The sequence below is a fragment of the Balaenoptera physalus genome, assembly GCF_965194825.1.
Source record: "Balaenoptera physalus genome assembly, chromosome: 6".
Taxonomy (NCBI): Eukaryota; Metazoa; Chordata; class Mammalia; order Artiodactyla; family Balaenopteridae; genus Balaenoptera; species Balaenoptera physalus.
In genome coordinates, this window is record NC_138885.1 from 59,721,582 (window position 1) to 59,735,590 (window position 14,009).

General features: G+C 34.9%; 1 protein-coding gene across 8 annotated transcripts in view; it reads left to right on the forward strand.

The window, feature by feature from the left end:
- Positions 1 to 14,009, forward strand: part of CSRNP3 (cysteine and serine rich nuclear protein 3) — a gene marked incomplete at its 5' end in the record, with an annotated part of 256,996 nt that overhangs the window by 177,036 nt on the left and 65,951 nt on the right. For 5 of the 8 annotated variants that reach the window (XM_082465029.1, XM_082465027.1, XM_082465028.1 and 2 more), the window contains one exon: positions 2,226 to 2,396. In XM_082465029.1, coding sequence (XP_082321155.1) covers positions 2,249 to 2,396 — 148 coding nt within the window. Of the gene's footprint in view, positions 1 to 2,128; positions 2,397 to 14,009 lie in introns of those variants that run through there. The other 3 variants (XR_014264636.1, XR_014264637.1, XM_082465026.1) reach the window with 1 other exon arrangement.

The window sequence follows — 14,009 nt, forward strand, 5'->3', positions numbered from 1 at the left end:
TCAACTCCATTGCTTCAAGTCTTGCCAGTACAAATGTAATAACAAAGGGAAAAGAGACTTTTGAATTCCCTTATCATCCCTCCAAAAATTTCCCCTCTCATGCTTGAGGAAGTGAGAAAGGAAGAGAAGAGTACCACGTACCACATTTTGCCATGTTTGAATATAGTTCCCTTTGGTCCAGTTGGGTATCCTTGAGAAATCTGCCTTAAGGAAGCTGGGGGAGGTCAGATGGGAAAGTGGAGCTTAAGGACATGGTTTTTAACTGTTCCCATTGCAATACCTTATTATAAAAATGTACTTTTTAAACATGGGTTTCCATTTTGTATTATTTTGTGTCTTGGTGTCTCTCCCTCATAAATTACTTTGCATCTTGTTTGAAGTGAACAATTTTAAAATTTATATCCTGTCCTACTTTTATTTCAGGAACTTTACTTAAAATATCTGTTTTTCTCTCCACCCTCTCAGATATGCATGAACATCTTATGCATTTCACACTCTTTAAGATGGAGAAAATAATAAGCTAATCTGAATAGTGGTAAAATCAGTCAGAGTAGAGATTTTATTCTCAAAAGAATAGACAGTGTAGTATCTTCTTATTGCTATCAGTTATCTCTATTGTTAATATAAGTCATGAAAAAGACATAAATTAGTAAAACAAGGCAGTAGAACATGAATTTGGAGGTTATTCTCAATTCCATGCAGCCCAGCAAAGTGGATGCTTGCTCCTTGGGAGCAGGTAACACATTCTACTCCTTTTTGTATCCCCTACTCCATCCCAGGAGGCAAGCATATGCATACCAGTTACTAAACACGTGAATAGATGAGTAGAGTAAGTTGAAATTAATGATACTTAAGAGACATCTAATACTGTACTTATAGAATTCACACCAGTGATGAACCAAGAAGAAGATTTTGACTAGGAATTGAGTGCTGGGTTATTTAACTCTCTAGGGCTGGTGTGTGGACACACCCAAGGAAGGAAAAGTCCAAGGAAGGAGCTACTGGAGAACAGACTAGAAATTAGACAGCTGGCCCTCCAATTTGAGGATGTATCAGAATCACCTGGAGGGCTTCATAAAGCAGAGTCCTAGGCCCTACCCTCTGGGAGTTTCTGCTTCAGGAGATCTGGAATGAGGCTTGAGAATTTGCATTTCCCTCCCAGGTGATGCTTATGCTGCTAATCCTAGTAGCCGACTTTGAAAACTACTGAATTAAAATTTGGAAATCTGGCCCAGCTAAGGGGATCTGGTCAGGCTGCCTGCTCTGTGATCTGTGTAGAGAAGGGGTTATTACAGAGATTTCTGAGGGCAGTTGCCTAGATAATATAACTAAGAACTCAAAAGAGAGTTAAAATCAGCTGACATAATGAGATGGAAGATAGAATGCATGGCATCAATTTACCAATACTTTCAGCTAAGTTAAATTAATTTAACAATGTAAGACCATCACATATATCTAAGCTAATTTATATATGTTATTCCTGAAAATATTCTTACACTGCAAGGAAAGTTTATGCCCTTCAGCTGACTATGTATATGTCAAGGTAAATGGGGAAGGTGGAGAAAGGGCAGCTCAAGGAGAGGGGAAAACCCATTCATCCTAGAGAAAGGATTTAGGAGAAACCGTACCCACTCCCCACACCTCACTCTTCCCACCCAACTAGTGCTATGTCCCGACTAACGAGCCTTAGGAGGTTTCCGAAACAGTGGCAACAGCTTCAGCAACCAGGCGTCATAGGGACATACTTCACCCTATTGTAATATTTCAGTGGAAACTACCTAAAATTTAGACCTGATTTCATATAGTGCTCAGCTAATTAGGTTTCTGACATTTTAAAACTTGAGTATGAAGTCTTTGCGTATTTACATGTGTTCCTTCCAGCAATCATTTAGGACTTTGGGGAACATTGGCATTTATTTTCGATACAGAATTTTATGGACTTAGGTGGATTTTCTCAATTTGCCAACAAAAAGGAATAAAGGTATTGCATTAAAATGAACTATGTCTAAAAAAGTTGATACATGTTGGTAAGCAAATGGTCAAATGCTCATATTTAATTTAATGTTTGTTAATTTGAAAATGTTTTTAAAAAACTGCTTAGTGAACCTTTCAAGGGAAAGCTCAGCTCATGTATAAAAAGCCACATAAAAATGACTCCGGAGACCTTGGCTGCACATCCAGCGGTCAGATGTTTCAATGCTCCGTTGCTCCCGTTCCTGCTACAGGTACATGTGACAGCGCTGCAGCGATGAGTGGAATTTTAAAGAGGAAGTTTGAAGAAGTTGACAGCTCCTCACCCTGCTCCTCTGTGCGGGAATCAGATGATGAAGTTTCCAGCTGTGACAGTGCTGACAGTGGGGACAGCGTCAATCCATCCACTTCTAATCCTTTTCCCCGTGAGTATGGAAACTATACCTGAAACTGACTGTCTGCTTCTACAGTGAAAATAACTGTAGCATCTTGGTCATTTTTTAACTTTTATTACTAGTTTGTTTTTGTTTTTACAATTGAGCTAAAAACAAAACATGATTAAGTAAAAATGAAATATTTCTGAGGCATCAGTGGGTTCCTTTATTTAGAATGCTTTTGGAAGTGGGTGATTTGATAGTGTTAACCAACTGATTCAACGGAAAAAAATGCCATTTTATTATTATTACTTTTCAAAGGAAGCACCCTACTCCAACAGTAGATGGGGAAAGACAAGTCCAGGCACAAAAAGATGTATCCTCCCATAGCTGAAATGATATTCTAGGAGAAAAAAAAAGTGGGGAGGATGTATTTGGCAGTGGAAGGTCTAGGTTCAGAGGGAAAGAGCATAGCCAACCATGCGTTAAGAAATGAGAAAACAGCAAGACTCTCCCAAGTGTGCAAGTGCAGTTTATACCTCTTTTCCACTCATCCCTTTATTCTCTTATCCTTAAGAATAATATTTAAAACCCACAAAGAAAAAAAAGGTGTATGCTTTCTCTTTTTCCTTTTTCTGCCACACTGTAACATCACCCCTTCCTGTCAGACAAGGTGAGGTTTGAAGGACCGACAGGAAGATTTTGTAAGGAAATACAATCTACAAGCTAAAGGAGACTGACTATTAATAGCTAAATAATCTTGAATTTATATTTACAACAGGAAGATTTTAATATATCATGATAGATAACTAGTCTTAGTTTTTTTATTTTTCAGTTAAGTAGCTGATTTTATTAATATGTGATTCCATAACATAAAATTTATTTTGGAAATGTGACAACGCAGAAAGCCAAGAGAATTAACCATATTTTTAAGAGGTAATAAGGAACTCAGTAAAACTATTGAACATGAAACAAACATATAAAATCGACAGCATTCCTTTAAGCAAGCAAAATTAATAGAAAATGTAATGAAAGGGCAACTACACTTATTATAACAGAAAAAATCATCAAATATTCAGGGACAAGGTTATTGTGTGATGTAGGTGATCTTCAAATACATTTACATATATCATTATGATGCGAAATGAGCTTGGGTTTGATTCAAAAGTAGGTATTTGTTTACCTATTTGCCCTTAATAGTAAGGCCAAATATTAATTTCTTAATATTGAAAGAAATATTAAGATTAATATTGATCTTCTGTGAAGATCAAAGAGCAAGCGAGATAATACATATGAAGGAACTTTATAAAATGTCAAGTACTAAGCACATGTTATATTAAAAATTATTCTCATAGCTAACATTTACTGGGTACATGCTGTGATTCAGTAGTTTTATATACATTATTCCTACTCTTTATAGCAATCCTGGAAGTACCATTACCTTCAATTTACAGAGGAAATAACTGAGGATCAAAGAGGCTAAACATCTTGCCCAAGATCACACAGGATTAAAGCCTAGACATACATATACACACACACACATATATATATGTCCATATATTTATGTGTTCCACCCCATAGTCTTCACATTTTCCATTATCTCATTCTGCCCTTTAGTTATGTAATATTGGACATATCTTTAAAATGTGATTTATTGTGAGTTAGAAAAGAACACTGGAATTAATGAAGAGACAGGTTATGTTTCTGGATATAAAGGTAAATCTGTTAAAGCTTTCCACATTAATTTATGAATATAAAAGGATAATCTCAATAAAACCCTCAACTGGATTTTCTTAGAAGGTGATGGAATAATAAAAATCCATTTGGAAAAATAAGCTAATGAGAATAAAGGGATTTTTTTAAAAGAAGCCATAAATGTTGAAAAGCCACTCCAGATATCAAATAATAGCAGAAAATTACATAGTTTAACATTTTCAGTACCATGTTAGATCTCGGAAAATAGAGAAAAATCTCAACATAGTATAGATAAGAATTATATATATATATATATATATATATATATATACACACACGCATATATGTATATGAATAGGGCATTATAAAACAATGGGAAAGAGGAGTATTTAATAAATGGTTTTGGTATTAGAGTTTGAAAAAGAAAAATTTAGATATACATCTCACAACATTGCCAAAATACATTTCAGATAGATTAAGTAGACGAATATTTTTAAAAATCAAATCACGGGGGAAGTTTCATATTTGGTAGGATTGTTATCTGAGCGTTGAAGTAACATAAAAAAGTTACATTGCAAAATACTTAACATATTTATATAAAAATATTAAACATACCTGATCCCCAAAAAAACCCAAAGTAAAAGTAAAATAATCTATATTGGAAAAAAATTTTTTGCTGTTAATATGGTAAAGCATTACTGTCTGAATAGTGAATAAAAAAACACATAAATTTTTATATAAATTAAGATACACACCCGCAAACATAATCTACATGATATGAAATATGATTAGCAAATATTTTGAAGCATTTAACACCAGTAGTAATAACAACACAGATTAAAATAATACTAATGAGATTTCATTAGTATGAAATCATGGAAATTTCATCTCCTTGAAATTAGTGTTCCTCCCTCCAACAGAAAATACTAATACTAAGTGCTGGTGAAGGTCGCAGTACAAATTTTGCATACATCCATATTGCTGTTGATGGCAATGAAATTTATAAAAGTGTCTGTTTAGCACTTTGGAAATATAAGAGCCATAATGATATTCATATCTATAAGTCTGTACTTCAGAGAATTTATCTGAAGGGGGAAACGTCAAAAACATGGGGAAAAATGCATAACTGAAAATGCTGGTTGTTGAGGGAAATAACAAAAACTGGGAACTGGGGCAGGGAAGAGGAAGGTAACATGTCTAAGAGTGGGAAATTGATGCATTAAGTTATGGTAGCTTATACAATTAATTAATTTACATGATAAGTATGAAGACAGGAGATAATGTTAAGAAAAGCAGAACACAAAATTTTACCTACACTGTCAGGTAAAGTCTCTGTATCATAATGGCAAAGAATGGTAAGGTGCTTTAAAAACTGAAAATGATTTGATTTGTTGAAGTATTAGAATGATAGATTAATTTTCGTATTTATTAATTTTTATTTCAGTTAATATTTATACATCCCACAACAAAGAAATTTTAAATTTGAACTAAAATGATAACTGTAGTTCTGATTGTGTTTATGTAAGCAAATGGCATGATCAGCTAAATCATGCAATACTTCAGCTAACTAGTAAAGGGTTTTTATGAGTTATGTCCAACAGATGTTATTTTTCCTGTTGAAGAAAATAGACATATTTTGTGATGCCCAAGAATTTATTGAAATTTTCAACTCATCATTTATTATCAGTGGTAGTTGGCAATGGTTAGTTTACGAAATTACTGATTTAACTTTATATTAAATGAAATCTGGAGGAGATTTTTCATGATTTTTAAAGATAGTTAAATGATTGATTTAATAAAAAGTGCCTTTTTGATTTAATAGTCTGTTTAGTTCACCATATTCACATTATGGAGAAGGAGGAAAAGAAAAAGTGAGAGAAAAAAACCCCAAAAAATCAAAAAACAAAAATTCTCCCTCAAATATTTGCTGTATAAAAGATCTGAACGTGTTAACCAATGTAAAAGAAATAGTTTAAAAGATTTCTTGTTTCTAGAAATGTATTTCAGATTATTTGCTAGCCCCAAATTGATGCACAAATTTTTATAAAATGTTTTATTTATTTTTTCAGCTAAAGTACAGTGATCTTATCTGCATATGAATCTATGAACATACATTTTTAGAAATTTTGTTATTGATGAATCTTATTTCTTTAATATATTTTTCTACTTTCAAGAATAAAAGTAGTTACCTTAGAGTAAAAATGGATTTTTGATGACTGTCAAATTTGTGTAGTATTAGGAAACCAAATTTAGCTTCACACTGAGATCTTTTAAGATACAGTTATTTAAATCTCACTCATCATGAACTCATCTTTCAAGTTTAAAATGTCAGATGCACTCAGTGCTTTATAAGCATTAACATATTGCATAACATAACATTTTGTTATCATTGCAAATATAGGAATTGATAAAACTGTGTGGTACAAGTCAGCAGCTATGGTAGTAGAAAATTCCATCTATTCTAAGCTTTCTATAAGCTATTCAACTTGCAGCACATCACATTATGATATTAAAAGCTTCAAAATATAAATCAGTAAAAGCATTATGGCTTTTACCTTGGACTTTTGAGTTTTGCTAGGCAACTAGCATACTTACCAGCAATGAACCAAGGTCATATCTTATACTTCCCTTGAGATAGAAGTAGCTGGATTCTGTATTGCTGTGGAACGCTTTGCTTCATCAAATCCCTGTGGCTCTATAGCCAATCAGCCTGTACTTGAGTGCTGTCAAAAGGAGAGCTACAGAGAAGCTGGAATGATTTTTTTTTTCTACCCTCTCAAGGTTCCTGGCACTTCACACGAATAATGAGAAGCTGTATGATGAAAGGAACACATTTTTCCTGAAACAGAGTGTTTCTACAGATAAATATATAGTATTTAGGAGTGGAAATATCAAAAGACAAAATGATAGGTATTCTAAATTGCACATGAAAACAGGTAGTGGATGTCTTATATAGGGATAAGAGTTTCTAATTTACACTTTCACATTCTTGGGTTCATTTGATATCCTAAAATTGTTGTGTGATTAGGAGCCATTATTGTACCCACTTTATAAAAGTAGAAATTAACATTCAGAGATATATTATTAATTTATCCAATGGCTGAGATTTTAATCTGTTTTCCTCCCTCCTTCCCTCCTTTCTTTCTTACTTCCCTCTCTTTTCTCTCTGAATACACAGGACATAAATACGCTGCCATGTGCACCCAAGTCACAGTCTTCCTCCAATGTCATTTCCCTTGCAATGAGTGCACATTTCATAGTGGGATTAGAGATAAAAAATCAAAAGAAATCAGATCTTGACATGAAATTTTGTAGTGGAAGTATGACCAAAACATATCTATTCTCTTTACCAAGCAGTTAAAATGCATTGAAAATCTAGATTCAGTTTTGACAAATATAGTGTATCTTATGTTACAGTCTCTGTGGTAGGTGCTTTCAGACATGTCAAAATGATAGACTGCAAGTAATAAATACAACTCAGAGATACAGTGACAGATCATGTCTACTCAGCATTGTGATATTAATTTGAGAACTTACTATAGCAAAGACAAACATAGCAATCTATCCCTAGGTCAATGATTTTTCAAACAATGGAGGAGTGTTAAGGCAGAAACTGAACATAGAAATTTTAGAGAAGTCTTTGAGCAGGACTTAGGACCACATGACCCTCAAAAGCTCCTTACTACCCTGTAATAACATGGTTCTAAGAACAAGGATCAAAATAACGTCTTAAGTTAGAGCAGACACCAAGTGGGAAAAGATAAGCAGCGTAGGTCAAGGCACCTCTGATAAGCTATTAATTTAAGACATCTCCAGACACTGACTCTCTGCAGCTCCTTATGTTGGAAAAGAACCAAATAGCCTGGCCTTGTGAGATCAGACCTGGAACCAGTTGCAGATCTATTATACTAGGTCATGTCCCTATCTGAACACCAGACATGGACCAGTTGAGTCATTAAGTATTAAGTTTAGTTTAGTGGAAATGTGAGAGTTTAAGTAGTTGGGACAATTACGAGTGGAGGAAATAGATACGAGTTAGTGGTCCATTTGGAAAATACTCACTTGAATGTACTATAAAAGCCGTTGACTGATACAGTGGAATTGTTTTCAGATCATTTCATCTGAGAGATCTGAGAGATCCAGTATGATAAATCAGAAATAGTCAACAATTGCTGCCTCCTCTGACCTTACTTAGACCATCCTTCAGGTTGAAATGTCTTCTACTCTGCCTCTCAATCTCTAACTATAAAGTTCTGTACCTGCTACAAGGCTCATATCAAATATTTCTTTCTCCATGAACACTTTACCATGTCTCTCATGGTACTCATCCTCTTTGCTTGAATCTCCCGGTATTTCACCAACATTCAAAACCTTTGGCAATGGCTTTCTAACTTCTTTCCATCCCAGTATTGCCCACCAAACCATGATGTCAGTAGCCATGTGATGGCTCATTGAACCATTAGCCTCATGTTTCCTTGACCACCTCTATTCTGGAGTCTTCCATTCCATTCACGTCCTTTACCTCCACTCCATATAGCTGCTTACGTCCACAGCTTCACCCAGGATAGTTCTATAAACTAGTACAGCTGTATCACCGAAATACCAAATTTCAGTGTTCCAAACTCAGACCATAACCTGTTTTCCTTCCACTTCCTTTCTCCCCCTACCCACTTTTTTTTACCGCATCCTGTTTTCCCCCAACATAGCACCCACGTCTTGTCTTTACATATCTTTCCACTCTAGCCTTCACATTAGCTCCATTATTTCAGCTTTTTATTTTTTTATTTTTTTTGGAGACTTGGACTCTTAACCATTTTCCTCCCATATCCTTCACTCCATATTTCCTTTTTATTCGAAACATCCAAACACTTTAAGGAAGTTTTGGAGAAAATGACGAAACTGTATGTTTTCAAACTCAGCTGCCTGTTACTGACACAAAACACACTCCTAAGGTTCCCACGGTCGTTTTCTCTTCTATCTCAAAGAGCGGAGTCTGAGTCATCAGACTCATCAAGTGCCTCCACCTCCTACCTCATATTCAACAGATCACCTTGCCTTCACTGTGAATGCTACCTTCCTGTTTGTCCTCATCTGCATGTTCTTACATTCTATCTTTAAGCAGGGCCGTCAAAATGAGTTTTAAAAGAATGAGTGTAAGCTCATCAAAGGCAGGAACTCAGTCTTTGTATGCCTAGTATCTAGTAGGCACTTAATAAATATTGGATAACAGATTGAACTGAAGAGTCAGGTTTATATATATGTATACAACATACGTGTGTGTGTATATATATGTGTGTGTGTATATATATATATATATATATATATATATATATATACTGTTGAGTGAAATACACAAGTTGCAAATAAGACAGTACTTACATAATTAAAGCACACAGACAACACTCTATTTTATGGAAGTAAAAATATACATAGGAAGGGCTGATACACAACAACGTGAGGATTGGTTCCTCTAGAGAGAAAGGATATAAGAAGGGGTGGTGGCTGCTTTAGCTGTACTTTCTCACTTTCACTTAGATTGTAAAAGGAGCAATCTAAAATAAGTACGCAAAATATTAACATCCATTAAATATGGGTAGTAAGTACATGTTACGTCTGGAAGTTTCAAATATTTTATAATTTTTAGCAAGTTTTACATATCTTTCACTTGGGATAAAAGTCTACAGATCACCCCACTATCCCCATCCCCATTATATTCTTTCTCAGCACTCTTTTTTTTCTTTCATAGCACATACCACAATTTGCAATTATTTTATAGTGTATTTGTTTACTTTGCGTATCTGTTTTGTTTACCACTGTATTCCTAATAGGGAAAGGCAAAAGAGCCCTGCAGCACATTAGAAACTTCCAGGCCAAATTTGGTCGTTAAGTAGAACTAAATTTAATATATACATTCAGAGCCTTCCTCTTGTCCACAATGATAGCCAAGTGACGTTGTCAAATTTTTTCCTGAAATCCTTTCACATACCTTCATTGCCTATGTCCTAAAATGTAGGGAGCCATCTCTTCCCCAGCTGTCAGGCTCCAGGCTGCACAGTGATATCTAGAAAAATCACCATTGAAATTTGCTTCTTGTACTTATAAAATACACTATACACTGTTATACTGTATATACAGTAAATCCCACATAACATTTTTGTCTCTTCTGTGGTGTTAATATAGAACATTGTTTCTTTATTTGATTATCAGTGAAGTAGCTGCTTGTGTTTGGGAGCTATTGTAAAAAGAAAAATATTTAGGTCTGCTATGGCTTTGCTTTCCCTAGTGCATCAGGTGAATTTGTGAGAATGAGACTCTACTGCAAATTCCTTCAATTTGTTGTAACTGAAAAAGCCACAACCGAGGAGCCAGAAGATCCTCAGTCTGGTTTTAGTTGTTACAAGTAGCTCTGACCGTGATTATATCATGTTTTTTCATTTGCAAAATGTGAAAATAGATTGATTTTAAGGTATTTTAAATTGCATAAGATTCAGGTAATCCTTCTTCCCTCCAAATATAATAGGCCTCTGATAGTCTTTTTCGCTTGTGTTATTTATAGTATTGTATTTGAGGACATCTTTGTGTTTTCAGTGTTTATGCTTGTGTGCTATTAGTGTACCCATATATTCAGGTCCAAGCGAATATCCCATCTGGTGCTTTTAGTTTGTAGATTCCACCCTCCAAAAAGAAGACAATCATGTGAGTTATTTTAATTGATGACATTTTGGGCTGTCTTGATTAAACAGATAATGCACTCAAAGAATAGTACATTAGAACTGTAAAAAAGACAGTTTCATAAGGACTGAGTAAAATTAAGTGATGACGGTTGGAATAAGGAGTTGTGTATGTTGTTCTGTTGACAGTGAAATGTTGGAGAATAAATAGAATATTCATGTACTTACGATTTTAAAAATTATCTTCAAAGCTGTCTTTATCTGAAATGTATAAGTGAACACTCCAGAACATCTCATTACCACAAAGGAATATTCTAACTAAAAATTTCTAAAGAAAGATGCAAAAGAATGATGCATTGGAAGGAATGTTTTATCTGGAATATGTTTAAAATGCATAGTCATTTGAAGCCATGGAATGTTATTTATAAAACTAAATATCTACATTTGTCTCATTTATGTGCTAATTGTGTTTTAATGTTGGTAGGGTCAACCCTACTTGTCAACAGAATGTACAGGCATTTAAGCAGTATATTTTAAGAGGCTTTTCTGTCCTAAAATATCTTCTACCACATGATTGGAATTCCCACCATTAATGTTATCGCTTTGGGATGATTCCTTTGGAATGTCTATTAAAATCCACATATAGGTGGCCTATCTAGTCTATCTAGTAGCTAAAAATGTAATGTCTATACTCAAATTGCTTATATTCTCATCAAAGATTGTCTGCTCGGGGGCAAGTAATGTAATATCTCTGATGTTTAGTTTCCTCATCTATAAATACCAATAAAAAATAGTACCTACATTATAAGTTTAATGGTGGCTTAAATGGGCGATATAGGCAAAATGCTTTACATTGTACTTGATATTTAGTAAGTGCCCAAGAAGTGTTAGCTGTGATGATGATAATGGTTCCAATGAGGGACAACACAAATTTTATTAACAGTTATTTTGGAAAACTACCTATGCAGAGAATAGCTCTCCAGAGGAAAGGAGACGTATGATAGCTGTGGTTTTGGTAGGCTGGGAGAGAAGTCTGGAAAAGATCTAGATTAGAGATGCAAATCCAAATATCTTCAGAACCAGGCAAGTCATAGAACTGTGAGAAAGCATCCAGGTGTATGACATGAAGGTATGGCGGATCTAGAGTATACCTCCCTAAAAGGAGTTAGACTTAATGGTAACAATAATAACAATAAACCTGTCTAATCCAATGAAATTCTTCTTGAGGCTGTATTCAGTTTACTAACTACCTGTTTGCTACTCCTGGCCTAGGCATTGGAACATTATTCAGAGGATATCATGAGATTCAACACAACAGCTATGGAAGTAAGAATTTCCAAAGTATACTCTCCACTCTTGCTGGCATTAGTCCTAAAAAGTCATAAGGGTTCAGAATAATAGTCATAGCAGTACTAACTGCCATTTATTGAACTTTCATTAAACATTCAGTGCGAGGGACTGCACTTACATTTTATGTATGTTATCTTAATTAGCATAACCTATGAAGCATCTGATGCTGATTTTAAGTAGCTGCCCAGAATCACAAAGCTAATATGTAGTGAGGCCAGCTTTTAGTCTTTATGTCAGTGTGACTCTGGTACCTGTACTTCTGTATTATTATATCATATTGTTTCCCATAATTATTGTTGAAAACAGCATTAACAGACTTTCTCATTTGAGCATCACTTCTCAGACTTCTGAAAACATCTCCTAACTGTTTAGGAAATATAGTATAATCTCCTGCTAATTAATAAAATAACACATAGATTCCATTTCAAATGAGAGACACTCAGTAAATATTACATGGGTTGGGTTCAAAGTAAATAAGCTATATTGGCTGACTAACTCTTTCCTTTGTGTTTAAATTGCAGGGCAGATAGTCAGAATTTTGTCCTCTTAGGTTTTTCTGAAGCTGAAGCACTTAGTCTTTTTCTGAATGGCATTTTCTTTTTAGAGTAAAAGGAACAGGGAAGAAGAGTTGCTGATATTGTTATGACTGAGGGTATAAGGCTGGGCATTGTGGCACCTCCCAGCCAGGCCCACTTCCCCGCAGGAAGTGCTTCAGAGCTGCAGAGAAGAGGGTGTCTTGTCAGCTGCCTCCCCTTTGATTGACCACATCAGGCTTTAAAAATATCTATGAGCTCATTAGCATCAGCCCTTTGCAGAGCTCTCTTGTAGACCATCTTAATGGAAACGTGAGAGCTTTTATGAGTGCACTCTAAGATAGGATTTATGGGAAATAGTCACAGCAGGTGTTTGATGTCTTTTGGACTTATTCTCCCGAATTCTAGGTACCATCAGAACATCAAGAGAGTGTGACTTTTGTGTAAATACCAGGACAGAGAAATAAGTGTTGGCACAGGTATTTCTGGAAATTTTTCTATAACATTTATCAAGGACAATTTACTAGAAGAAATGGATAGTAACTTGAGGCTTAAAAGTCAGAGAGGGAAGGAAGGAGGGGAGAGGAAGGGAGGGAGAAAGAAGATAATGCAGTCGATTGTACTGCAAATGTATACTTATATACTCAGAATATGGGATTAGGAAAGGAAAAGGGTAGTAAGCAGGAAAAGCATCATAGGCTGGAGGCGTGTGCTTGGCTCAGGCCCGCAGCACAGACAGCAAACAAGTAATAAGTAAGAATATGCATTTAGCATGCAGTTAGCATCTCTTAAAGTTTCCAGTTAAGAAGCAGAATCCATTGCAACCTCGCAAGAAGGGTGGGTTTCCTTTCAAATGGTAAAAGAAATGTGAGATTTAAAAAAAATGATGTTTACTGCTATACTTTACATGCATTAATACTTTTAATGCCTATTACTTTTAATCCTAATTTTTCACATGAAGGAACTGGAGGTCAGAGAAGGTTAGTGACTTTTTTCAGGGTCCTATTTTTAATAAGCGGCAGAACCACATTCAGACCCTGGCCAGCTTCCTTCCAGTGCCTGCACTCTTAGCCATGCACCTTTCCCTTTCTACGGAAGCCTCAAAGGACCCGCTCAATGAAATCTTTTCCTTCTCTGATTTGCTTCTTAATCTAGGCTTGAATTTAACCCTTGCAGAAATCTATGTGGGTGTGATTTAATTGTCTAAGTATAAAATAAAATCATTAATTCAAGAAAGTCTTCATTGTACAGCTTTTATTAGTATTGCCTAAAAAGTAAAAACATTTATAATTTATCGTATATGCCCTTGCTTTTAATAAAGACTACCTTTATACTGTCTACGTAATACTTAAAAAACCACAAGATGCTTGCCAAAATATTAAATACAAATTTGCCACATGCAAAGATTTTTTAAA